The 27,610-nt window shown below is 42.6% G+C and overlaps 1 protein-coding gene across 3 annotated transcripts in view; it reads left to right on the top strand.

Moving 5' to 3' along the window:
• Positions 1-27,610, top strand: part of LTBP4 (latent transforming growth factor beta binding protein 4) — a 506,304-nt gene that overhangs the window by 404,183 nt on the left and 74,511 nt on the right. For all 3 annotated transcript variants that reach the window (XR_004540381.1, XM_033955323.1, XM_033955322.1), the window contains exons 17-18: positions 12,525-12,653; positions 18,610-18,732. Coding sequence is in view for 2 of the 3 variants with exons in the window: in XM_033955323.1 (XP_033811214.1) it covers positions 12,525-12,653; positions 18,610-18,732 (252 nt within the window). In the remaining variant the exon portion in view is untranslated. The remainder of the gene's footprint in view (positions 1-12,524; positions 12,654-18,609; positions 18,733-27,610) is intronic.

The following is a 27,610-nucleotide window of genomic DNA, read 5'->3' as shown; positions in this document are numbered from 1 at the left end:
AGTTCCCTTGAGTGGTGGGTAGGAGAATAGGATCTGGGTTCTTCTTAGTCTGGATGTGCGGTTACAATTTAGACGGTTGTTGAGGTAGGTGGGTGCAGATCCGTTTATTGCTTTGTATAATAGGAACTGAAAGGGACCATAGTTCAGCTTTGGTCCCTTTCAGTTCCTTGATGACCCTCAGATGGATGCCATCCGGTCCCGGGGATTTATTGCTCTTAAGCCTATCAATCTGCCTGTATACCTCTTCTAGACTGACCGTTAACCCTGTCAGTTTCCCATTTTTCACTTCCAGCATAAAGCCTGATGGGTTCCGATATGCTGTGTATATCCTCTTTGGTAAATACAGACGCAAAAAATGTGTTCAGTCTATCGGCGATTGCTTTGTCCTCCTTTAGTGCTCCCTTTATTCCTTGGTCATCCAATGATCCCACCGCTTCCTTCGCGGGTCATTTCCCTTTAATATATCAAAAGAACGGCTTGAAGTTTTTCACCTCCTTGGCTATTTTTTCCTCGTAATCTCTTTTTGCTACTTTTACCGCCTTATGGCACCTGCGTTGATGTTGTTTGTGCTTATTCCAGTCTTCATCTGTTTTTGATCTTTTCCATTCCTTAAACGAATTTTTTTTGTCTTTAATCGCTTCCTTAACCTCTACAGTGAGCCACGCCAGTTCTTTATTCTAATTCCTTGTTGATACATGGGCATATATAGATTTTGCACCTCGGTGACCATATCCTTAAAAAGAGACCAAGCTTGCTCCAGCATCTTTATAGTGTTTATCCTCTTCTGCTGAAGTCTCTCCTGAGGTCTCTGCTGAGGTCTCTCCTACGTTTAGCGTCCGAACTAAAGTTTAATCGGATACGTTACACCCTGAGGCAGCTGAATTGTGAAATGCTGGCCATCGCTGGTGTACCGATCAATGGAAGATAAGTTGAATTTAATTTTTCATCTATCTTGCAGCATCTTCCAAGTCAAGCATAACACAGCACAGTGCTTGTTTCATTTAAAGGAGGTTTTTTTAGCTAGTGAGGTGAACGCTCCACCACCGTTATTCCACCATTGTGGAGGTGGGAGGGCCCTTGTCTGAGGCTTTTCCTCCGTTTGAAAATGGTCATCTAGACTGTACTGTGTTATTAACACACCATCTGACACAGTGCACCAGACAAACTACCAGACATGTGGTAGGCAAAGCATGGGCGTACTCCGGTGTGGCTTGCCAAGTTTACACTTAAATTTCTGCCAGAAATTGATTTTATTTTCATTTTTATTTAAAGTATTTCTTTTTTTTTTTTTTCTGATTGCTTGAGAGTTCTGATTAACAGACAGTCTATTACAGTAAGAAATCAAAGTTCCTATCAGCTTTTACACCTCCTCTGAGGCACACATATCAGTGAACTCCTTGTTTCAGCCAGGAGTGACTGAAGGGTCCAGAGAAGAGCGACTAAAATGGTTAAGGGGCTGGAGGAGTTGCTGTACAGTGAGAGATTAGAGAAACTGGGCCTCTTCTCCCTTGAAAAGAGGAGACTGAGATAACAGAGACAGGAAGGGAGTGGTGAAGGAGGAGAGAGAAGTGGCGGAAAGACTAAATATATTCTTTTTGTCTGTATTTACAAAAGAGGACACATCCAACATACCGGAACCTGAGCAAATCTTCAAAGGAGACCAAACAAATAAATTAACATCCATGGAAGTAAGCCTTGAAGATGTACGTAGGCAGTTAGAAAAATTAAAAACCAACAAATCGCCGGGCCTGGACGGAATCCACCCTAGGGTACTGAAAGAACTAAAGTTCAAGTTCAAGTTTAATTATTCTTAATGAATCGCCTATTTTAAATCACTAAGCGATGTACAAAACCTTAATACATACAAATTAATACCTAAATACATACAAATTAAATATTAGTGACAATTTAAACTGAATTTTGTTAAAGATAAAAAAATTAACATACTAAAGTACATGCGTATAATAAAATGTTAGTTGGGGTAAAAAGACATAATTGAATTGTGAGGATAAATGGGGAAGAAATTACAATAATTGGACAGTAAAGATAAAGGGGGAAATAGCGGAACTACTACAGCAAGTTTGCAATCTATCCATGAAAACAAGAGTGATCCTGGAGAATTGGAAGATAGCCAATGTTACGCCCATCTTTAAAAAGGGATCAAGAGGTGACCTGGGGAATTACAGACCAGTGAGTCTGACCTCGGTTCCGGGGAAAATGGCGGAAGCGCTGATAAAAGACAGCATCGATGAGCATTTTGAAAAAAAAACTTCTAAATCACAAGCCAACATGGCTTCTGCAAGGGGAGATCGTGCCTAACGAACTTACTACATTTCTTCGAAGGAATTAACAAACGGATGGACAAAGGGGACCCCATAGACATTGTATATTTAGATTTCCAAAAAGCCTTTGACAAGGTACCCCCATGAACGTCTACTTCAGAAACTGAAGAACCATGGGGTGGAAGGAGACGTACATAAATGGATCAGGAATTGGTTGGCGGGTAGGAAGCAGAGAGTAGGAGTGAAGGGCCACTACTCAGACTGGAGGAAGGTCACGAGTAGTTTTCCGCAGGGGTCAGTGCTCGGACCGCTGCTATTCAATATATTTATAAATGACATAGAAACAGGGACGAAGTGCGAAATAATAAAACTTGCAGATGACACCAAACTATTTAGTGGTGCTCGGGCTAAAGAGGACTTCGAAGAATTACAAAGGGATCTGAACAAGCTAGGGGAGTGGGCGACGAGATGGCAGATGAAGTTCAATGTAGAGAAATGTAAAGTATTGCATGTAGGAAGCAAAAACCCAAGGTACAGCTATACGATGGGAGGGATCTTATTGAGTGAGAGTACCCAGGAAAGGGACTTGGGGGTAATAGTGAATAAGACAATGAAGCCATCGGCACAGTGCGCAGCGGCCACTAAGAGAGCGAATAGAATGCTAGGTATAATCAAGAAGAGTATTACAACCAGAACGAAAGAAGTTATCCTGCCATTGTATCGGGCGATAGTGCATCCGCATCTGGAGTACTGCATCCAATATTGGTCACCGTACCTTAAGAAGGATATGGCGATACTCAAGAGGGTTCAGAGGAGAGCGACACGTTTGATAAAGGGTATGGAAAACCTTTCATACACTGAGAGACTGGAGAAACTGGAGCTGTTTTCCCTGGAGAAGAGGAGAATTAGAGGGGATATGATAGAGACTTACAAGATCATGAAGGGCATAGAAAAAGTAGAGAGGGATAGGTTCTTCAAACTTCCGAAAACTACAAGAACGAGAGGGCATTCGGAAAAGTTGAAAGGGGACAGATTCAAAACCAATGCTAGGAAGTTTTTCATCACCCAACGGGTGGTGGACACCTAGAATGCGCTTCCAGAGGGCGTGATAGGACAGAGTACAGTATTAGGGTTCAAGAAGGGATTGGACAATTTTCTGAAGGAAAAGGGGATAGAGGGGTACAGATAGAGGACTACTATACAGGTCCTGGACCTGTTGGGCTGCCACGCGAGCGGACTGCTGGGCACGATGGACCTCTGGTCTGACCCATAAGAGGCACTTCTTATGTTCTTATAGGACATTCAAGATAATGAAGGGAATAGACTTAGTAGATAAAGACAGGTTGTTCACCCTCTCCAAGGTACAAAGAACGAGAGGGCACTCTCTAAAGTTAAAAGGGGATAGATTCCGTACAAACGTAAGGAAGTTCTTCTTCACCCAGAGAGTGGTAAAAAATGGAACTCTCTTCCAGAGGCTGTTATAGGGGAAAACACCCTGCAGGGATTCAAGACAAAGTTAGACAAGTTCCTGCTGAACCAGAATGTACGCAGGTAAGGCTAGACTCAGTTAGGGTACTGGTCTTTGACCTAAGGGCCGCTGCATGAGTGGACTGCTGGGCATGATGGACCACTGGTCTGACCCAGCAGCAGGAATTCTTATGTTCTTATGTACCTAAACTGCTAGGAGTAGATAGAAACATAGAAACATAGAAACATAGAAAGATGACGGCAGATAAGGGCCATAGCCCATCAAGTCTGCCCACACTATTTACCCACCCTCTTAAATCTACTGACCCCCTAAAGAATAATTGTAATTATACTGTCACTCTGCTGACCCGCTCATTCAGTCCTAGTGACCCTGTCCCTTGGCATGACCTCGTAGGGATCCCACATAGGTATCCCATTTGTTCTTGAAGTCTGAGATGCTGCGTGCCTCGACCACCTGCACTGGAAGCTCGTTCCAATGCTCAATCACTCTCTCCGTGAAGAAGTATTTCCTGGTGTCTCCACGAAACTTCCCTCCCCTGAGCTTGAGCGGATGTCCTCTTGTGGTCGAGGGTCCCCTGAGAAGAAAGATCTCATCTTCCACCTCTACCCGTCCCGTGATGTACTTAAATGTCTCAATCATGTCTCCCCTCTCCCTACGCTCCTCGAGAGTGTAGAGCTGCAATTTGCTCAGTCTTTCTTCGTACGGGAGACCCTTTAGCCCCGAGACCATCCTGGTGGCCATCCGCTGAACCGATTCGACTCTGAGCACATCCTTACGGTAATGTGGCCTCCAGAATTGAACACAGTATTCCAGATGTGGTCTCACCATGGCTCTGTACAGTGGCATCATGACTTCAGGTTTCCTGTTGACGAAGCTTCTCTTGATACAGCCTATCATTTGCCGTGCTTTAGATGAAGCCTTCTCCACTTGAGTGGCTGCTTTCATGTCAGCACTGATGATTACTCCCAAGTCTCGTTCTGCCGTAGTTCTGGTTAAAGTTTCTCCATTCAAGGTGTAAGTTTTGCAAGGATTTCCGTTGCCGAGATGCATGACCTTACATTTCTTGGCGTTGAAGCCCAGCTGCCAGATCAAGGACCAACTTTCTAAAGTACGCAGGTCTTGCTCCATAGCATCCTGAAGATTATAGCCGTTTACTACATTGCATAGTTTGGCGTCATCAGCGAATAAGGTTACCTTGCCTTGGAGCCCTTGAGTCAGATCCCTAATGAATATGTTGAAGAGGAGTGGGCCCAGGACCGAACCCTGTGGTACTCCGCTGGTCACCTCTGACATTTTAGAAAGGGTACCGTTGACCACCACCCTTTGAAGTCTGCCACTAAGCCAATCTTTAACCCATGCAGTTAGAGTCTCTCCTAATCCCATAGAATTCATCTTGTTCAGCAGCCTGCGGTGTGGGACGCTGTCAAACGCTTTGCTGAAGTCCAGGTACACGACGTCCAAGGACTCTCCTGAGTCTAGTCTTCTTGTTACCCAGTCAAAGAAGCTTATTAGATTGGACTGGCATGACCTACCCTTGGTGAATCCATGTTGGCTGGGATCCCGGAGATTTCCCTCGTTCAGGATCGTATCTAATTTATACTTAATTAGTGTTTCCATGAGTTTGCACACTATTGAGGTGAGGCTTACCGGTCTATAGTTTGCAGCCTCAGCCTTGCAACCCTTTTTATGTAGAGGAACGACATTGGCTGTTTTCCAGTCCAACGGAACTTTCCCCGTACTTAGTGAGAGATTGAAGAGCACCGCCAACGGTTCTGCCAGGACATCTCTCAATTCTCTGAGCACTCTTGGGTGTAAATTGTCCGGTCCCATGGCCTTGTTTACCTTTAGCCTTGCCAGTTCATTGTAGACGTCCCCAGGAGTGAACTCAACGTTCTGAAACGGGTCATCCACGTCTTGTATTATCTTCAACTGTGGTCCGTGTCCCGGTGCTTCGCAGGTGAAGACTGAGCAGAAATATTCATTTAGTAGTTCTGCTTTTTCTGAATCCGCCACCGCGTAGTTTCCGTCCGGTTGTCTAAGGCGTACTATACCGTCTGTGTTCCTTTTCCTATCGCTGATATACCTAAAGAAGGCTTTGTCCCCTTTTTTAATGTTTTTTGCCAGAGTTTCCTCCACTCGACTTTTGGCCTCCCTAACTGCTGTTTTGACCGCTGCCGATCTGGTTTTATATTCTACTTTAGTTTCTCTTCTCTGGGTGCGTTTGTAGGAAAGAAACGCTTTTTTCTTCTCCTTAATGAGGAGTGAGATCTCTTCAGTGAACCATTGGGGTTTGTTGTTTCTTTGCCGTTTATCTACTGATTTTATGTAGCGATTAGTTGCTTCGTGTATGGATGATTTCAGGTACGACCACATAGTTTCCACATTGCCGGTCTCTGCTTGGTCCTGTAGCGTCTGATGAACGTGATCTCCCATACGTGCGAAGTCGGCGCCCCGAAAGTTGAGCACCTTTGTTTTTGTGATTGATTTAGGGGATCCTTTCCCAATGTTGAACCATACCATGTTATGGTCGCTGGAGGCTAGCGTATCTCCCACCGAGACCTCTGAGATGCTTTCCCCGTTTGTGAGCACCAGGTCCAGGATCGTCTGGGCCCTAGTGGGTTCCGTTACCATCTGTCTGAGGTGTACTCCTTTTATGGAGTTCAGAAGCCTCCTGCTGCTGCTGGTTGCTGCTGAAAATGTGTTCCAGTCTGCGTCAGGCATATTGAAGTCCCCTAGCAGCACAGTGTCACCCCGTAGAGTTATATTCTCTATGTCTTCAATTAATTCTGCGTCCATGTTTTCCGGTTGTCTTGGAGGTCTGTATACCACACCAAGATACAGGCATTTTTTACTACCTCGTGCCAGGTTAACCCAGAGGGACTCCCCGGTATACTTGACATCAGTGATCCTGGTAGTTTTGATGTCTTCCTTAATGTATAGTGCTACCCCTCCACCTAACCTGCCCTCTCTGTCCTGACGAAGTAGATTGTACCCCGGTATAGCCATATCCCACCCATGTGCGTCAGTGAACCAAGTCTCGGATATTGCCACCACGTCCAGGTTGGCATCCCTTATTTCAGTTTCTAGTTCTAGAATTTTATTGCCTAAACTGTGTGCATTAACATACATGGCCCTCCACACTTTGTGTTTGCTGAGTCCCTGTAAGGCTATTCCTGACCGAGTCTGTGTGGCTCCAAGAGAACTGTTTGCATATTGGGTCCTTACCTCGGAATCTGAGTGTCGACTCGTCCCATCAGGATAGTTCCTTTCCACCCCAGTATATGAGTAGGTCCCCTCCCCCAACTTACCTAGTTTACCTAGATACTCAGCTGGCAGCAGTAAGTATTGTTTTAGTTGCTGCCAGCGTTCTCCCCAAATGTTCAATGCCAGGGAAGGGGTAAGCGCACAGTAGTGGGGGGAGGGAAATGAGCAGAGGATGGGTGCTGACGCCCCCACCAAAACGGCACCTGGAGTGGACTGCCTGACTTGCCCCCCCCCCCCCTTACAACGCCCTAGTCATCAATTAATAAGAACCAATGATGATTGGACACATGAAGCTTAATGCAATGATAGCTTGAACTTTGAGTGGTGTCACTGAGGGTCAATGAATTGAATGAATAATGGGAGGAAATTATAGTATGTTGAATGAACTGTGAGACATGCTGGACAATATTTAATATTTGGCACTAACAGAATTTGATGCAGTGGGATAAAAATATATATTTTAAGATCACATACAAGATTTTATATTCAGTCCTAAAATCAAGAACATCTCGTAAAACCAAATACGTTTAGTTCCTTCATATATACAGTTTAAAAAAGCTTTGAAAACTTATGTTGGCAGGAATACTATTCCAGACCTTCACAATTTGGAAAGTAAATTATTTTTCCCATATCAATTTATAGCAAACATTTTTCATAGCAGGGAAATTTAAATCTAACCTATGAAGATCTTGAGGAGTAACTTTTTTATTTTTTGCAGAAAATAAGATGAGTTGGAAAACTATTTCTGGATTCAAAACATTTAAATTTTTATATATTTTATATAAAATGTCATTCAAAATGTTTTACAAAATCACAAAAATTAATAAAAGAAAGAGAACCAAAGAAGAAACATTTAAACATCAATAATGCGTTGTACCAAAATATTTCCAATCATAAGCACTAGGAATCAAACTAACTCAGACTTAAAAATGCTTGGTTCTCTAATTAGCACCTGCTGTACTTGTTTATTCTTTTATTTCAATTTATTTAGATATATCCCATTCTCCCAGGAGCTCAGAATGAGTTACAGATTGACATTCACAATCTGTTTTAGGACAATCATGACAAGGAGAGGGATACAGTTAGATAAACACAGATCTTATTCTAGAGTCTTGGCTGGTCATAAAGAGAAGAGCATAAGAGACTGTTCATTAGTGGCCCGATGGGAAAGTTTTCACTGATCTTCGGAAGGTCATTAAGGTAATATTCACTCTGCAGTGGTGAGCAGTATTTTAGCCATTGCTAGCTGTGGGCTGAATTAAGCCTGGATGGTCCATGCTGGGTCTGTCCAAGCTCTGGCACTAAATACCCAGGTGAGTGACAGCACTCGGCAGGTACACGGGTATGGTAGATATTCAGTGCCATGTACCTAGCTGGGCCAAGTTAGAATAGCCTTTTGCATGATCCAAATTGCCAAGCTAGGCATGCAGGCACTGCCAGTAACCGTATAGCTTCCACATCTGCCCCAACTCTGCCCACAGACCTTCTGGCTGCCAACTCAGAGCCATGACAGTCTCCGCCAATATTCAGCACTGTCCAGTTCAGTGGGGCTGAATATTGGCGTATGGCCAGCTGAGTGCAGTTTATCCAGGAAGGAGCATCTCCTGCTCAGTTAAATCACTTTTTGAATATTGACCCTGTAGTTTTGTGAAATGAGACATAGAGACATAGAACATAGAAACATGATGGCAAATAAAGGCCAAATGGTACATCTAGTCTGCCCATCTGCAGTAACCATGATCTCTTCCTCTCTCTAAGAGATCCCTTGTGCCTATCCCACGCTTTCTTGAATTCAACACAGTCTCTGTCTCCACCACCTATTGTGGGAGACTGTTCACAGCCATCTACCACCCTTTCTGTAAAAAAGTATTTCCTTAGATTACTCCGGAGACTATCACCTCTTAACTTCATCCTATGCCCTCTCATTGCAGAGTTTCCTTTGACTCGACTCATGCGCATTTACATTACGTAGGTGTTTAAACGTCTCTATCATATCTCCCCTCTCCTGCCTTTCCTCCAAAGTACACAGATTGAGATCTTTAAGTCTGTCCCCATATGCCAGCGGTTTCAAACTCAAACCCTTGGCAGGGCCACATTTTGGATTTGTAGGTACTTGGAGGGCCGCAGAAAAAATAGTTAATGTCTTATTAAAGAAATGACAACTTTGCATGAGGTAAAACTTGTTATAGTTTATAAATCTTTCCTTAATTGCTTCTGATAATTTCAGCTATACATAGCTGAAAGCAGTGCAACATACAGAAAGTGAAGTATAGATAGTTTTTCACTTTCTGCATGTTGCACTGCTTTCAGCTGTGTACAGCTGAAATTATCAGAAGCAAATAAGGAAAGATCTATAAACTATAAAGAGTTTTACTTCATGCAAAATTGTGATTTAGATTCTACAGTATCAACTGCAAGAGACAAGATTTTGGTGTAGTCCTCTAGGCTTTTTTTTACAGGGAGGGAAGAATCAATATTCGACTTGTGCCTTAAGTGTTCAGTGGTTGCGTCCACAACTGCCTTCATCTCTCAGCTCCTCCAGCACTGGACACAACCGTCATCTTACATCAAGCAGTCACTGCCAGGAGAGGTGCTGAATTTTACGAGAGTTTACGAGATTACATACACACTCACAAGCTGCATTGCCCACCTCACTGCTGTTACCTCACGCAAGCGCTTTCCTGCATCTGTATGTGATTGTCCTCTCCAGGAAAGCGCTTGTATGAGGTTACAGCAGTGAGGTAGGCAACGTTCCAGAACAATGGTAACATACCGAGGGCCTCAAAATAGTATCTGGCGGGCCGCACATGGCCTGTGGGCTGCGAGTTTGAGACCATTACAATACACCTAATGATGAAGACCACATACCATTTTAGTAGCCTTCCTCTGTACCGACTCCATCCTTTATATATCTTTTTGAAGGTGCAGCCTCCAGAATTGTACACAATATTCTAAATGAGATCTCACCAGAGTCTCAGGGGCATCAATACCTTCTTTTTACTACTGGCCATGCCTCTCCCTTTGCACCCTGCCATACTTCTAGCTTTTGCTGTCACCTTTTCAACCTGTTTGGCCACCTTAAGATCATTACATACAATCACATCCAAGTCCTGCTCTTCTGTTGTGCACATAAGTTCTTTGTCTCCTAAACTGAGACAGTACTTACACATGTACATTGAAAAATTATATATGTAAGTGACAATGTCTACACATACAAGCTTCAGAATGATATTTTTTATAGATGTGTTTTTTTCTACAACAGCTGTTCCCCCTGCAAGCAAATACACATGCACTCCTGCATATGGCTCTATGTATTTTACAAAAGGCTCCACACTCAGTGGGCCTTTTATTTAAAAATAGGCTGCAAATTGTGAATATTCTGACTTGGATATTCATTTCTTTTTTCTTTTTCTTTTCAACAGCACAGTCCAGTTATCGTACTTCTCTAGACCTTCAGTGAATCAATTTTAGTGATATTAAGATTAAGCACTGACCGTTTTAGTTTCAAAAAGCTGTTGAAAACCTGCCTATCTGGATGCCTATTTGTAGAGCTGTTCAGCCTTCATCTTCATATTTTCCTCGGTAGATGTAACTTCTGTCTTGACTCTGAGTCACTATGTGGATTCTTTTTTTTTTTATTCTTTATTAATTTTATATTTTATATCAAGTGCACAGAAAGTAACAACATTTTAACTTAATATATCACTTGAAATTCCACAAATTTTCTCATTAAATAAGATTTATCCCCTTCCCACCCACCATTCTAATATCAAATAATACATATAATAAATTCTTTCCTTCCCTTCATAACAAATAATAAAAATCAGAAACCCACCCACCCCTCCCCATTCTTTCATTTATGTTAATCAGGGAAAAATTATATCTATTCATTACAATAATTTATTAATGGCCCCCACAGATCCTGAAATTTATTAAAATATCCTTTTTGAACAGCTAATGCTCTTTCCATTTTATAAATATGACACACTGAACTCCACCAAAAACTATAATTCAATCTGTTCCAATTTTTCCAATTATAGGTTATTTGCTGAATGGCAACTCCTGTCAGAATCAGTAAAAGTTTATTATTTTTGGAAGATATTTGGCTCTTAGCTCTCATAGACATGTCAAATAAAACTGTGTCATAAGATAATGCCACATGATTCTCTAGCAAGCAATTTATTTGGCCCCAAATCGATTTCCAAAAAGCCAAAATAAATGGACAATAGAACAATAGATGATCCAAAGTCCCTGCTTCGAGATGACAATGCCAACATCTATTAGACTTAGAGCAATCTAATTTTTGTAAACGAACAGGGGTCCAGAATGCTCTATGCAAAAGAAAGAACCATGTTTGTCTCATAGATGCAGACATTGTACATTTCATCCTCCAAGACCAAATTCGTGGCCATTGAGACACAGTAATTTGATGCTTAATCTTAATACTCCAAATGTCTCTAAGTCCAGTTTTTGGGTTTTTTATTCATATATCCAGATATTAATTTGCACCACTGTGCGGCCTGGTGTCCCAGGAAGTCCGCCTGAAAGCATAAGAACTCTAAACTAAATTGATTATTAAGATTTTTCCATTCAGGGAACTCCGCCTGAATCGCCTGCTTCAGTTGCAACCACCTATAACTTTGCGATTTATAATTATAATTTGTCCTCTCATGGTTGCCTTAAAAGCATCCCATAAGATTTCCATAGAGATTTCTTCTGTGCTATTAATTTGAAAGTAATCATTAATTTTTAATTGAAATTCTTCACAGAATTTTGGATCCACAAGCAATGTATTATCAAATCTCCATATTGGTCTACTACCATTTTGATTAATAATTTTGAATTCAACCTACACCCCACCATGATCAGACAAAATAATTGGATCTATGGAGGCTTGTGTAGTCTGTTGTACTAGTTGATCTGAAACAAAAATATAATCTATTCTTGAAAAAGATTATTGAGAAAATTCCCTCTCATTAAAATGAAGAATTCACCATATATCTTTCAAGTTACAAGATATATGAATTCTTAAGAGCCTTTGTTATTTATTGCCTGGGCATTATTTGTTTGTTGGGTGCAAATGTTGTTTTTTTTTTGGGGGGGGGGGTTTAAGAAAATGTATTTTATGGTACTGTAATTTAGTTTTAATTTCAGAATTGTAATTTTATCTTGTATTTTGTTTTGGTTTTTTTTATGGAAACCGCTTTGTTTAAAGGTGGTATATACATTTTTTAAATAAATAATAATAAATATGGGAAGCCCTGTGTCATAATATGAAACATGTGAAGTTCAGGATCTACTCAGATGCTGCATACAAGGATACTGTGTCTCAAAGCTTGCAGTGAAGAGGAGGGGGAGGGGTAAGGAGACTGTCATTTCAGTCAAACCAGCCTCAGAACTTGTAAGATTGACATGCCTAGAGCTTGAGCTGACATGCGTTCTGCCTTCTCTCTTGTGATCTCATAGTGTGCTTTTTGTTTTCTTCATAGATGTAGATGAGTGCCGCCAGACACCAAAGTATTTCTGTGTGAATGGCCACTGTGAGAACACAGCCGGGAGCTTCCGCTGTGTCTGCTCCCCTGGTTATAAATCCAATACTCAAGGAACTGAATGTTATGGTGAGTATGTTTTGGGGATTTTTTAATCTCGATAAATGTTGATCTTTATTATCCTGCTAGGACAGTCCAGATACCTGGATTCATGTATCCCAACTAGGCAATGGAGGCAGAGAACACCGCTTCCCAGTGACATCATTCTCAGTATATCAGAATGGTGCAACCCTGAACTAGCCATTTGGAATCAGGACTTGGATTGCATGGTTGTAGCAGGACACATCTCGGAGGGGAGGAGGCAGTGGAAGATTCAGGCTGGCAGCCCATACTTGAGCCTAACAGTGCTTCCCAGGATGTACAATGGCTACTGCTACTGAGGAGAAAGTAGTTTGGGGGGAAATGACAGCCATTTTGATGGGTTTCACTGTTCCTGCTGTTGACCATGGCTCCAATGTGACTTCTTCTCCACAGGTGCTAGTTTTGGGACCTCTGGTGCTCATCCCTGAAGGAGAAGGCCTGAGATGGAGGTTCTCCATTCAGTCATTTTTCCCCTAGTTCATCCTTGTGATACACCAGGCCGCCTGTGCTATGCAGAGGCCTGGGGTCCAGGGTAGGATTTGGATTGTGCAGCCTTAGCAGGTTTTGCTGGAGGGGCTTTGCCTAAAAGAGTGTAGAAGTTGGAGGGTATGCTGTCAGTACTGTTTGAAAACCTACCCACAATTCAGCTAACCTATGTTGGCTTTACTAAGGCTTTTGGGAAGTATTGCATAATCAGAAGTTCTGATTCCTTGTTTCACCCTTAAAATGAGGTCAGACCTGATAGACTTAAGGTCTCTATGTATTTTGAGGCATTATTTTATATACAAAAGATGGTACAGACAGGCACGTTCTTGTAGCCTCAAACTGTAGCCTCCTATCACCCCTTGTCAAAGGATACTACACAAAAGCAAATCCTACAAACTGAGACAGATGCTGATAGGATTTACTTGTTCACTGGTGAGTGGGGATGGGAGCCACAGTATACATATGCACGTAGAGCCACAGGGATATCAACAGAATATATGATCATATTTATTTATTTCAGTATTTATATACTGCTTATAACCTAAGTGGTTTACATTCAGGTACTCAAGCATCTGTCCCTGTGGGCTCACACTCTTATGTAATCTACCTGGGGCAAAGGGGAATTAAGTGACTTGCCCAGGATCACAAGGAGCAGTGTGGGATTTGAACTCACAACCTCAGGGTGCTGAGGCTGTAGCTCTAATCACTGCACCACACACGCCACATCTTGGCAATAAAGCAGAAGGGCAATAAGAGAGGAGCATGTGGAATGAAAGGTCAGCTCTTGCTAAATAAAGCCATCATGGCTAGTGCTAAGACAAGCAGAAACATCAGCGTGACTTGATTATAAGAAAGCCCTTTGATAGTGTCCCACACTTCTGGATAAAACATTGCCTTGAAATGTACAAAATAAATGCTGAATTGGTCGAGTGCATTAACTTCTTGTCACAAAAATGTGGCAACCCACGCTCTAACTTCAGTATGAAAATGGGCAAAATGTCATTCCTAATATCAGGATCAGCAAGGAATGTTTTAGGGAGATTGTCAGCACTCTTCTTTTGAGTACACTTCTTAAATTGTTTGGTTATGGATTTAGCCTTAATCCTACAACTGACAAAGACCCAAAGGTTACACCTGTTGTTTGTAGGTAACTCGAAGCCCTACAATTCCAGCGATTAACATTTGGCAGAACAACTCCATTTAGAAAAAAGCTTTTCAGATGACATCAGGATAAAACGTGCTAAGACAACTTTTCCTAGGAGGAAAATTCAATAAAACTGAAAACATCTTTTTAACTGATGATTGTGACATAAAGGAGTTCGGACAGAAAGGGATATATAAATATCTAGGAGTTGAGGAAAGACGACTATTCAGGGATAGAGAAAAAATTAACAAAAGAGTATCCGTTCCTCAGATAAGTTGCTTTTATCTATACCTTCACTGTTAATTTGACTTCGTTCCTTTCATCTCGCTGTGCCATATGCCTGGAATAGACTACCTGAGTCCGTTCATCATGCCCCTTCCTTGGCTGAAAACCCACCTTTTCAAGATTGCCTTCAATTTATAATCCTACTCCCCACTGCCTTCTGCTCATTGCCCTAGCCAGCAATTTAACCATCCCTCAGTAACTGTAACCTCTACCTTGGCATCCTGTTTGTCTGTCTTGATTGATTAGATTATGAACTCATTCGAGCAGGAACTGTCTCCTTTGTGACTCTGTACATCTCTGCATATGTCTGGTAGCACTCTAGAAATAATTAATAGTAGTAGTATTGGAGATTAAAACTGATAGTATAAAGTGTTCTAACATCAAAGAATAATATACAAGGCATCAACCACCTTTCAATTCCGGTTCTTTTGTATAGCTTTGTAATTGTGAACTGAACTCTTAAATACCATGACAAATTGGATGTACAAGCAAGAAAACTCCTTGCTCATGAGGTAATATATACTGTAATAATCAGTGTATGGGCTGAGGTATGTATTCTCTCCAAGAACTTCACAACAGTGGCATATATCAACAGACAGGGAGGTACCGGGATTTCAGCTGTAATTCTGTGAGCGAAGTTGCTGCTTTGTTTAGTAGAGAATAATCTGACGATTTCAGCGGCTCACAAAGCAGGGTTACAAAACATCCAGAATGACTTCCTCAGTAGAAACATGCTGGATCCAAGAAAGTGGGAACTTGGCTGGGAGGCATTTTGTCAAATGGCGGACAGTGGCATACCAAGGGCACGGCAGTGGGGGCAGATTGCCCAAGGTGTACGCAGTAAGGGGGCGTGCATTTAATGTTCTTTTTTAATCTTCACATCCTAATACCTGGTCTATCTCCCTCCCCATGCCCGGACTGCTGCTGTTGCTGCTTCTCCAAACCTGACCAGACAACAAAGGTAGATAAAAGAATTTTATTTTTAATTGAGGATAAAGTAGTAAGGCAGCTTTGTTAATAAATGTTAATAAATAAAAAATGAAAATAAGATGATATATTTTTATTGGACTAAGTTTAATACATTTTTGATTAACATTCAGGGCTAGATTCTTAAAATTTTGCATTAAAAACTGACGGGCTGCTGTCGAAGCCATTATATTAGTGGTTTTAAAAAAGTGAATCATTCTCCCAAAAATGCTCATGCAAATGAGGTTGGCATCGCTCCCGCTGCCGGGGGTGTGTGTTGCTTGGCGTCGGGAGAGAGTGGGCATCTCTCCTGCTGCTGAGGTGGTGTCAGGGGTGCGTCGCTTGGCGGCGGGAGGGAGTGGGCATCTCTCCCACTGTCAGGGGGTGGAGGTGGGGGTGGTGTTGCTTGGCAGCAGGAGTGGTCATCTCTCCCACTGTCAGGGGGGCATTGCTTGGTGGCAGGGGAGAGTGGGCATCTCTCCTACCGATCTTCAATTTGTTTTTTTGTTTTTAATTATTATTATTTTAATTTGCATGAAAGGTGGATCTGAGCTGTCAAACCTTACTTTCCTATCAGTGCATGAGCCAATCAGCACTCAGGACTGATCAGAAAGTAAGGCAACGACAGTTCATACCTGTCAATACATTTTGGCTGCAAATGTGGCACAATGAGGTTAGAGAATCACTCGGCGATAATACAGAATCGCTCGGAGTGATCAATTTTAATATTTATGACCTCGTTGTACTATGTTTGAATGGCAGCATCTGAGACTGCTAGAAAACTTGGAAAAGACCTCAGTAAGCCATTTTGATAATCCACTGCTAAAATACAGTAATTGCATGCTAAACTGGCTGGAACCAGTTTAACCAGCACAATAAAGTCAGATTTTAGTTTTGAAAATTTGTCCCTCAGTAACCAAAACTTACTTCCTCAGGGCAGGACAGGATACCATAACAACAGTATACTGTTCCGACCTGAAAAAGGATGTTTTCGCCTCTGAAATCTAATTGACAAATGTATTTAGTCCAATAAAATGGTATTATTTAATTTCCTTTTTGTAATGTGTTTTGAATATGTCTGTTTTTGAAATTTACATCTACTGTCAGAGGGACATGATTCACTATTTTTTCTCTCTCTAGTGGTGCACTCCATGCAAAATCTGGCCTCTTGGAGGTTCAGTTAAATTTTGGTCTATATTTCTATTTTTAGTTTGTGGTTACTTAGACCCTCACCCAGTACAGAATAAGACTCTTCTGTATGTGGGAGAGAGATATGGTTTTCTATTAGCATTTACTGTGCAATTTCATTACCTTGGGTATCTGTTTGGTATTCAGGTAGAATAGGTATTTTCCTGCCCCATTCAGGGTTTATCAATTTAAGTTTTGTACCTGAGGCAGAGGAGGGTTAAGTGACTTGTCCAAGATCTCAAGGAGCAGCAGTGGGATTTGATTCCTGGCTTCCCTAGTTCTTAGCCTGCTGCTCTAATCATTAGATGCAGCTAATAGAAATATTAGCTGTATCTGTTTGACAACTAAAGGCTAGCAGAGCTAAAGCCTCATGGCCATTTGGCAACCTACCAAAATCATTAATAAGGGGTTGTTAAAAAGTGATTCTCCCCAGGTATCAAATATGCTAGGTTTCCATGGAGTGAGGATGATGTCACTGGATAGGTATATTCTCTGTCTCCATAGCTGGACTGGTCTATCAGTAATCAAGGAATAGAAATTAACAGGTAAGAGTAAATTTCTCTTTAGTGGCTCCAGGTAGGGTGACGAGTGGAAGTCTTCCCTAAACTTTGATTATTAATGGGGCTTTTGCCTCAGTAGGGATGGCCAAGTTGAGTAGATCACCTTCACTGGCACTAAAATATAAGAGATCTAAAGTAGATTTGCACAATGCATCGGCTGGGTAGGGATGAAAGGAGGATCCATGCATGGGCTAGTATTGTAAGGGGAAGCTGGCTTCTCACATAGCCATCACCAGAACCTCTGTAACTACATTGCACTCGCATCTCAAAAGCACCAACCCTGAATTTACACACTACCAACATATACCTTCAGCAGTGATGCAGGTTCATGAATGCTAGGAATTCATGAGTTGCCCAGATTTCTCTACCAATTTAATTATATTGGGGCCAATAGGCAGACTGCGGGAGGTAGGCCAACTAACTTGGACATTCAGCACTGACCGCGGATATTTGGTGTTGAATGTTTTTTTCTGGTGACTGGCATTGAATATCTGGTAATTTTTGGGGGGGCTGGGATAAACTAACCAACTAAGTCAATATTCACCACTGGCTACTTAGGTTTATCGTGGTTAAAGATAGGACTACTATTTACATGGCCCAGTTCGGCTGCTAAACTTAGCCACTCGGCACTAAAAAATTGCCGGTTATTGTGTGATATAGCCGATTAATTTTTAGCCACTCGTGGATATTCAGTGGAGATAACTAGTTATCTTTCATTTAATATTTACATTTAACCAGTTAAATGCTATTTAACTAGTCAACGCCATTTCTGGCTGGTTAAATAATGCTGAATATCAGTTGGATTTTAATTAAATAGCATAGTGTGATTATGGCATAGTGTAGTAACATAGTAGATGACGGCAGATAAAGACCCGAATGGTCCATCCAGTCTGCCTAACCTGATTCAATTTAAATTTTTCTTCTTAGCTATTTCTGGGCAAGAATCCAAAGCTCTACCCGGTACTGTGCTTGGGTTCCAACTGCCGAAATCTCCGTTAAAACCTACTCCATCCCATCTAAACCCTCCCAGCCATTGAAGCCCTCCCCAGCCCATCCTCCACCAAACGGCAATATACAGACACAGACCGTGCAAGTCTGCCCAGTACTGGCCTTAGTTCAATATTTAATATTATTTTCTGATTCTACAAGCTACGTACAAGCTATATAGTAGCTAATTATTGAACAGCATCCAATACGTACACACTCTACCTCACTTTGTGATAAATAGTATGAAGGGAGGGTAGTATTGACATCTGTGAAGAGAGAGAGAGAGACCCAGTAACATGTCAGTGTCATCCTTTGTATCCCCCTCCAGATGTGGATGAATGTCGGCAGACACCACGGCCCTGTGGATCTGGACGCTGTGAGAACTCAGTCGGCAGCTACCACTGTGTGTGCCCAGCTGGCTTCCACCTTAGCCCACAGGACGAGTGTGTGGGTAAGACCTGGGGAAAAATCCAATTTGTTGTGGGTGGAGAGATGTACGCATAGAATTGGTTTATGGACGTTCATCGCTTATTTGTTTTATTGCCTAGTCCAGCGATGGCGAACCTATGGCACGCGTGCCAGCTGTGGCACGCAAAGGCCTTGCAGCTGGCACGCGGGAAGGTCCGCAATAGAGAGCTGCACGGGTCGCAGGGATACCGTGGGGACGCCTCCGAAGGTCGCGGGGTTCCTGCGGGGCTGGATGTACTAAGTCGCGCGGCTTTTCTCCCTACCTGCTCTGCTTGCAGCACAGAGCCGAACGGAAGTCTTCCGACGTCAGCGCTGACGTCGGGAAGACTTCCGTTCGGCTCTATGCTGCAGGCAGGGTAGGTAAGGAGGAGTAGCCTCGCGGCTCGAGTGGCTACCAAGGGAGGGGGGCGGTCCGCCCCTCCCCGCCCCATGTGCAGCACAGCCGGCCAGGTCCCCTTACTTTTGTGGCGCTTCCGCGACCGACAGACCGACAACAGCCCCGGTCTGACAAACCTCCCTGCCCTTAACCGCGAATCTAAATTACCTTCTTACAGCAGCTGTAAGAAGGAAATTTAGATTCGCGGTTAAGGGCAGGGAGGTTTGTCAGACCGGGGCTGTTGTCGGTCGCGGAAGCGCCACAAAAGTAAGGGGACCTGGCCGGCTGTGCTGCACCTGGGGCGGGAGAGAAGGAGGGGGGAGAAGGACGCTGAAAGCACTGGGGAAGACAAAGGGGTGAAGAAGGACGCTGAAAGGCCATGGGGAAGACGGGGTGGGGGGGAAGGACACTGAAAGCATTTGTGGAAGACAGAAGGGGGAGAAGGACGTTGACAGGACATGGGGAAGACGGGGGGGGGAGAGAAGGACGCTGAAAGCACATGGGGAAGACAAAGGGGTGAAGAAGGACGCTGAAAGGCCATGGGGAAGACGGGGTGGGGGGGGAAGGACACTGAAAGCATTTGTGGAAGACAGAAGGGGGAGAAGGACGCTGACAAGACATGGGGAAGATGGGGGGTGGGGTGGAGAAGGACGCTGAAAGGTCATGGGGAAGACGGGGGGGTGGAGAAGGATGCTGAAAGGAAATGGGGAAGAGAGAGTGGGGGGAGAAGACGCTGGCAAGGGAAGAAGACAGATGCCAGACTATGGGGGGAGCGGAGGGAAGAAGATGGGTGCCAGACCAATTTGGAAGGGGGGAGAAAGGGAGAGGCACAGTAACAGAGCAAATGGAAGACGCAGAAGGAAGAGAGACAGTGGATGGAAGGAACTGAATGAGAACATGAGGAAAGCAGAAACCAGGCAACAAAGGTAGGAAAAGAATTCTATTTCTTTTTTTCTTTTTTTTTTTGCTTCAGGATAAAGTAGTATATTAGTTGTGTTGATAAAAATTTATAAACAAAAGAGGCTCTGGTAGAAACCCATTTACAAAGTGTGTATTCTTCCCAATTAATATTTCCAAATTAATAAAGTCTTTTTGCTTATTTGTAAATGGGTTTCTACCAGAGCCTTTAATTCAGTAGCAAAATTAAATTAAATAACTATTTCTGAAGTTTATAGGGACGGGCGGGGACAGAGGGGATTCCTCACGGGGACGGGTGGGGACGGAGGACATTCCTCGCGGGGACGGGTGGGGACGGAGGGATTCCTCATGGGGACGGGTGGGATTCCTCGTGGGGACGGGTGAGACTTTAGCGGGGATGGGTGGGATTTCTGTCCCCGCGCAACTCTCTAGTCCGCAATTAAGATATGTGGTGCGGCGGGAGGCGAGTGTGCCAGTGTCTGCTTTGCAGCTCACCTGGCAACAGGGCCGGACTGGCCATTGGGAGGACCGGGCATTGTCCCGGTGGGCCGCGGCCCATCCTCCTGTGCTGGCTGCAGTCCTGTGAGTGGATGTTTAGCCTGCCTGTCTTCCCCTTAGTATCCTATTAGCCAGGCAGTGTGTGAGGGGGAAGTGGGGGGAGGAAGAGAAGCTTCACACTGATTCTGTCACAGGAACTCAGTGAGGCTGTAGTGTGACTCCACATGTGACATCTGTAATCAGGAACAGTTCCTAGTGCTCCCATGCTAGAGAGGTGAGGATATGGGGGGAAGTTAATGTGTCTAATAATGTGCTCCTCTGTAAAAACCTCTGTATCTTCCATGGGGGACATGCTAAATTTGAGGAAATAAAAAAGCTGCTTATGATGATTGCATAGAGAAGTTCAGTAAGCTGAGAGGAGGGCTGGGCTCTCTGTGAACAACCAACACACTAACCCTCAATCTGTATTCTCCAATGTCATGTACCCTCCTGGAAATGTCCAGCTCTCTTCTTATGTAATCCGCTTTGAACCGCAAGGCACAAGCGGAATAAAAATCACTAATGTAATGTAATGTAATGTAATCCTCTGCGCTGTACCTTATGGAAAACTCAATATAGCAAAAAACAGTAAAGTGTATATGTGGCCCTTCACAGTGCTTTTGTAAACATCATAATAAAATAACAAAGGCTCCAATAATGAAAAATAAAAGTCCTTTTCCCATACACTCAGGTTGCACAAGTCCGGTTTTCATCCGGACAGTATATTTTTTGACCAAAACGGATGTCTACAATTAGTAAAATTCCCCAATCACATATTTTTTTATGGGGACGGATTTGTATACAGCACTTCATTAGATTTTTTTTATTTTACAAATTTTATCTTTTTGTAGACTTGAAGTCTTGAACAAAGAAAATGAGTACAGCAAAAAAAGCAAAAACAGATAGTGGAAGACCATTCCAAGAGGCCTGGACAGAGTACATATGGAGTGATTGAATGCAGTGGGAAAGCATTGTGTATTATGTGTAATGAAAGTTTTGTGTCTCGCACATCAAGTGTCAAACGTCACTTTGAGACCAACCATAACAGTGTTGCTGAACTTGGTTTAGCTCAAAGAAAAGAGTTCCTTGTAGGAAAATTAAAGAAATATCACTCCCAGTCTCTTAGTTTTAGCAACTATCTTTCAAAAACTAATCATCTTACAGTTGCCAGCTTTCAAATTTCACTGTGCATGGCAAAACATGGTAAGCCCCTCTCTGATGGAGATTTTATCAAAAAGGCAATTTTGGCTGGGAGTAATTCACTCTTCCATGATTTCCAAAACAAGGATAAAATTGTGCAGCGCATCTCTGAGATGCCGCTAAGCAGAAATACTGCAAAAGATAGGGTTCTGCGCATGGCTGCTGATGTTAGTCAACAGCTTACTTGCGACTTACAAATAGCACCCTTCTACTCCATGTGCTTGGATGAAAGTACAGATATTACTAACCATGCAAGACTAGCGCTCATTTTGCGTTATGCTACTGGTGACATCATGAGAGAAGAGCTGGTAAAACTGCTGTCTTTGCCTGGAAGAACACAAGGGATAGATATCCACAATGCTGTGATGGAGGCTTTTTCATCACTAGACATAAGTCCAAAAAAAGTAGTTTCAGTTACTAGCGATGGAGCACCTAGCATGGTGGGGACAACATCAGGATTCATTCATTTCTTTGCTAAGGAAGCAAAACATCCACTGATTCAATTTCACTGCATAATACATCAAGAGGCTCTCTGTGCCAAAGAAAGCAGCAAAAAACTTGACGATGTCCTCAAAGATGTAACAAAAATGGTGAACTTCATCATGGCGCGTGCTCTTAATTTTCGACAATTTCAAGCCCTTCTTGATGAGATTCAGGCACAATATAACACTTTACTGATGTACAATAATGTCCGGTGGCTGAGCAGAGGACGAGTGTTAGAGAGATTTGTGGCCTGCTTGGAAGAAGTTAGGCTATTTATGAATGAAAAGGGGGAAGACTATCCTCAACTCACCAACATGGCCTGGCTTACCAACCTCATGTTCTTTACAGATTTTACTAACCACTTTAATGTACTAAACAAAAAATTACAAGGCATGGGAAAAACAGCAGAAAGCATGTTTAGTGACATCAAAGCTTTTGAGAGAAAATTGCATGTTTTTGAAAAAGACCTTGAGAGTGTACAGCTAAAATATTTTCCCAACCTAAAAATACATTTGGATAATTCTACAACATTTGTGGACAGTCATAAAAAACTCCAGGAAATCCACAAAGCATATTCCACCATTGTAGCCGAAGCAAAGGAGAATTTTAGTAAAAGATTTTCTCAGTTCCGTAAGATGGAGACAACCCTTTCATTTATAACTTCCCCAGAAAAGTCCACATTTGAAGATCTTGATCTTTCCTGCTTACAGTGGTTGGATATTCAAAATTTGGAAATGGAGCTACTGGAATTTCAAGAAAGCTCTATCTGGAAAAGTAAATTCAATGACCTGCGTGCGGCTCTTGAACGTATTGAGTGTGAAAGGGTGACAAATGAAATCACTGCTAGCAATTCTGAAAATGAAATCCTAAAAGCGTGGAATTCTCTGCCAGACAATTTTAAGTCCATGAAAGCACTTGGGATTGCTCTTCTTACTTTGTTTGGGTCATCCTATGCTTGTGAGCAGCTGTTTTCGGCTTTGAATCATATAAAATCTGATGCTAGAAACAGATTAACGGATGACATGAGTGCTGCATGTGTTGCTCTGAAATTAACGCACTATGAGCCAAGGATTGACAAGTTATCAGCATGCATGCAACAACGAAAATCACATTAATTTTTTTCAGAGCATGCAAAATGCATATGTTTACATGAAGCAGTGTTTTCAGTTTGCAGTTAAGACACTTTCTAAGTTATTTAAATATTATTTAAAGATGTTATTTAAAAAAGGGACTTTACATGGCCCTGTTGTATTCCAATCTGGAATTTCCAATAAAAACGGTTGGTTTAATTGAAAGCTCTTTTGTTTTCTTTACATCATATTATTAGAAATGTAATGATTTAACTATTTTCTAATTTGATTGTAAATTTTACAAAAAACATGTATAGACTCTTTGGGAATGCACACAGAGTCTTGACACAGTTAACAGTTTTAAGAAGTTTATCTTTTTTTTTACTCAGGATACATTTGACATGTTATGTGAATAATACATTTAAAATATATTGTGTAACTGAATCAAATTCTTCCTAAATTCATTAAATTGAATGAAATCATTAAAACATTATAAATTGCCAATAAATTGAAATGAAAACCAAAGGATTGTGAATCAAATTGATTCTCTGACAATACAAAGATTCCATCCTTTAAAAATGATGTTACATAGTTCAGGCAACTTTATAAAGAGTTTTTAGATACTAAAATCTTGTTAAGGCACTTTGAGGAAATTCTTTGGTTTTGTGCGGCAGTTTGGGCACTCGGGCTCAAAAAGGTTAGCCATCACTGGCCTAGTCTGATGGAGAAGGGAGGGTTTTGAGAAACAAATGAGGGGTTTATATACATCTTCTAAAAATTGGAGGTTCCTGTCTAGGCTTTTATGTTTGAGAAGTGATTTCTTTTCCATAGTGTATATTTTGGACATTATTGGGCAAGAGGCCACAAACATTTCAAGGGCAGGGCCAGATAGGATATTTCAAATCGCTGAAAAAGCTGGAGCCCCCCTCAGATTGCTGAGTGGGTAGGGCCCACTCAAAGCTCTTCTGGTGGTTTGAATTTTTGAAATGCAGAGAGGAGTCAGAAGACGGAGTTCTCAGGAGTATAGCAGAGAGTATCACTAATATTTCAACATTTTACCAATTTGGCACAGTTCCAGATTTTCACCACTGGGAACCTGTTCCTTCTTCCACTGTATCTTATTCCTAGGGAAGTGAGGAGAGGTGTAAGATTGTGTGTGTATCTGATGGCGGGAAGAAGAGAGAGAAGTTGCCAGCCATTTTCTCAGTTAAGCACTCAGGGCTGGATTCTGTAACCAGCGCCCACTTCGGTGGCTGCCTTAAAAGTGGCCATTGATCGCCTGTCGATAATTCCATGGCGCTAGTTACAGAATCACGCCAAGATAGGTGGCTGAATTGTAAGCTCGGAAAACCCAGACCTTTATTTCAGCTGCTTATCTTGGCCGCTAGACCTCAGCAGCCGAGAGAGGCAGGGGGATTCCCAAGTTTGGGTGCTGTTTACAGAATCGCAGTTTTGGGGAAGTCCCTGCCACTCAACTGATAGAGAGGGGGAATCCAACTGCTGTAGTCAGCTGAGAGCAGCCACAGCAGGAAACCCCCGAACCCCACTAAACGTCAGCCAGCAGGAGAGATTCCCAGTCCCACCTTAACATCCCTGGCAGGAGGGATGCCCAATCCCTTCTGCCGCCAACCCCGTTAACATCCCTGGTACCCCCCAAACACCCTCCCCCCCCCAAAACCCACCCAGACCCTCCCCCTTACCTTTTTGTAGAAGGCCGGTTGGAGGGATGCCCACTCCCTCTGGCCAGCAAGCCCACCTCTTCCGAATGGCAGGCCTTCCCCTTCCTGGTGCATTCTGGGATGCACCAGGGAGGGGCCAAAGGCCTTGATTGGCCCAGGCGCCTAAGGCCCCTCGGCCAACTGAAGTTTTAGGCCTCATTCCCATTGCATAGCAGCCCATCAGATTTTTTTCCGGTTAGTTTTGAGAATCTTTCCCTGAATGTTTCTATAGCTGCATAGCTGAAGTTGTTATAATTGTTCTCCAATTCCAGTTGCCCTGTCTGGCCTTTTCTTGCTCCAGGTGGTGACCAGAGTGCAAAAGTGATCCCACTGAACCTAGCAAGATCAGGAGTCTGTAGTATAGCACCCCCTTCTTATCCCAAGTATTACAATGTGAATAATATGTATACTAATGTTTAGAACATATTTATAATTTATTCACACATCTGGATGGGCTAGAGTCGGGCTATGATGACAGCTTCAGTAGTTGCAGAACAAGACCAGTGACAGGCAGACTTCTACGGATTATGACCTGAAAATGATAAGGACAACCTAGGACCTATGCCTCAGAACCCCTAAGCCAATGATTAGTGTCACAACGTACATATCCCTAGAAACATAGAAACACGATGGCAGATAAATGCCAAATGGCCCATCTAGTCTGCCCATCCCCAGTAACATTATCTCTTTCTCTCTCCAAGAGATCTCACGTGTCTATCCCAGACCCTTTTAATTCAGACACAATCTGTCTCCACCACCTCTTCTGGGAGACTGTTCCATGCATCTACCACCTTTTCTGTAAAAAAGTATTTCCTTAGATTACTCCGGAGCTTATCACCTCTTAGCTTCATTCTGTGTCCTCTCATTGCAGAATTTCCTTTCAAATGAAATAGACTCGACTCATACGCATTTACATTACGTAGGTATTTAAATGTCTCTATCATATCTCCCCTCTCCTGCCTTTCTTCCAAAGTATACAGATTGAGATCTTTAAGTCTGTCCCCATACGCCTTATGATGAAGACCATATACCATTTTAATAGCCTTCCTCTAGACCGATTCCATCCTTTTTATATATTTTTGAAGGTGTGGCCTCCAGAATTGTACACAATATTCTAAATGAGGTCTCACCAGAGTCTTATACAGGGGCATCAATACCTCATTTTTCCTACTAGCCATACCTCTCTCTATGCAACCTAGCATCCTTCTAGCTTTTGCCGTCACCTTTTCAACCTGTTTGGCCACCTTAAGATCATCACATACAATCACACCTAAGTCCCGCTCTTCCGTAATGCACATAAGTTCTTCACCCCCTAAACTGTACCGTTCCCTCTGGTTTTTGTAGCCCAAATGCATGACCTTGCATTTCTTAGCATTAAATTTTAGCTGCCAAATTTCAGACCATTCTTCATGTTTCGCCAAGTCTTTCTTCATGTTATTCACACCATCCGGCGTGTCTACTCTATTGCAGATTTTGGTATCGTCCGCAAAGAGGCAAATTTTACCCGAAAACCCTTCAACAGTATCATTTATAAAAATGTTAAAAAGAACAGGCCCAAGAACAGAACCATGAGGCGCACCACTGGTGGCATCCCTTTCCTCAGAACGATCTCCATTGATCTGTTTGATCTAGTCTCACCCCACCCACACCCACAAACTAAGGCCCCCCTTAATACACCCAGTTCAGCTCAACCACTCATTTAACCAAACCTCTAATGCACCTTATCTCAGCATAACCATACATTAGTCCTCCCATCCATTAATGTACCTCCAAATTTATTTCACCCATCCATTGAGCCCCTATATTCACTAATTTTCCCCATTGACCACATAAACCCATTAACATGCCCTACTGTGATCTCAATCCACTAACAAATCCTTGGTGACCCCTAGCCCATCAATGAACCCTCAATACACACAGATTCACAATTCTCATTCTCTCTCTCACTCTTTCTCTCTCACTCTCTCTCTCTCACTCACACACTGCCTCTCACTCTCACTTACTCTCTTTCTCTCACACTGTCTCTCTCTCTCACTCACACACTGTCTCTCTCACTCTTTCTCTCTCTCTCACTCACTCTCCCCCTCTCTCTCTCTCTTACTCTCCCTCTCACTCTTTCTCTCTCACTCTCTCTCTCTCCTCCTCTCTCTCTTACTCTCACTCTCTCACTCTGAAAAGTTTTTAATAATGTAAAACTTCTACACCAGCTGGCTAGACAACTGCAAGATTAGAGCAGCTGTTGATTTAATTAGTCTATCCACAAATTGGAATGCTTGAAATTATTGAGCTGCTGTTAAATTAGCTGAACTACTTGAAGTAGTCTGCCAAGGAAAATGTGCAATGGTATTTCACTGACATTTTGGGGGAGGTGTGGTGAGGGGGCCTTAATAGGTTGGTAGCACAGTTGAGATTGTTAGTAGGTTTTTGAGATTAAGTTGTATGTTATTTGGTTTGTAGTCAGTAGGATACATAAGTGAGTTTAAGGAATCAGTGGGGAGTGATAATGAGTTTGTAGGTTCATTGGGATATGTTGTGGATTTAGGGGTCAGTGGGACTATA

This window comes from Geotrypetes seraphini, chromosome 8 (assembly GCF_902459505.1).
Source record: "Geotrypetes seraphini chromosome 8, aGeoSer1.1, whole genome shotgun sequence".
Lineage (NCBI taxonomy): Eukaryota > Metazoa > Chordata > Amphibia > Gymnophiona > Dermophiidae > Geotrypetes > Geotrypetes seraphini.
Note: the sequence above shows the minus strand (reverse complement) of the source record. Positions and strands in the feature narration are given on the sequence as shown.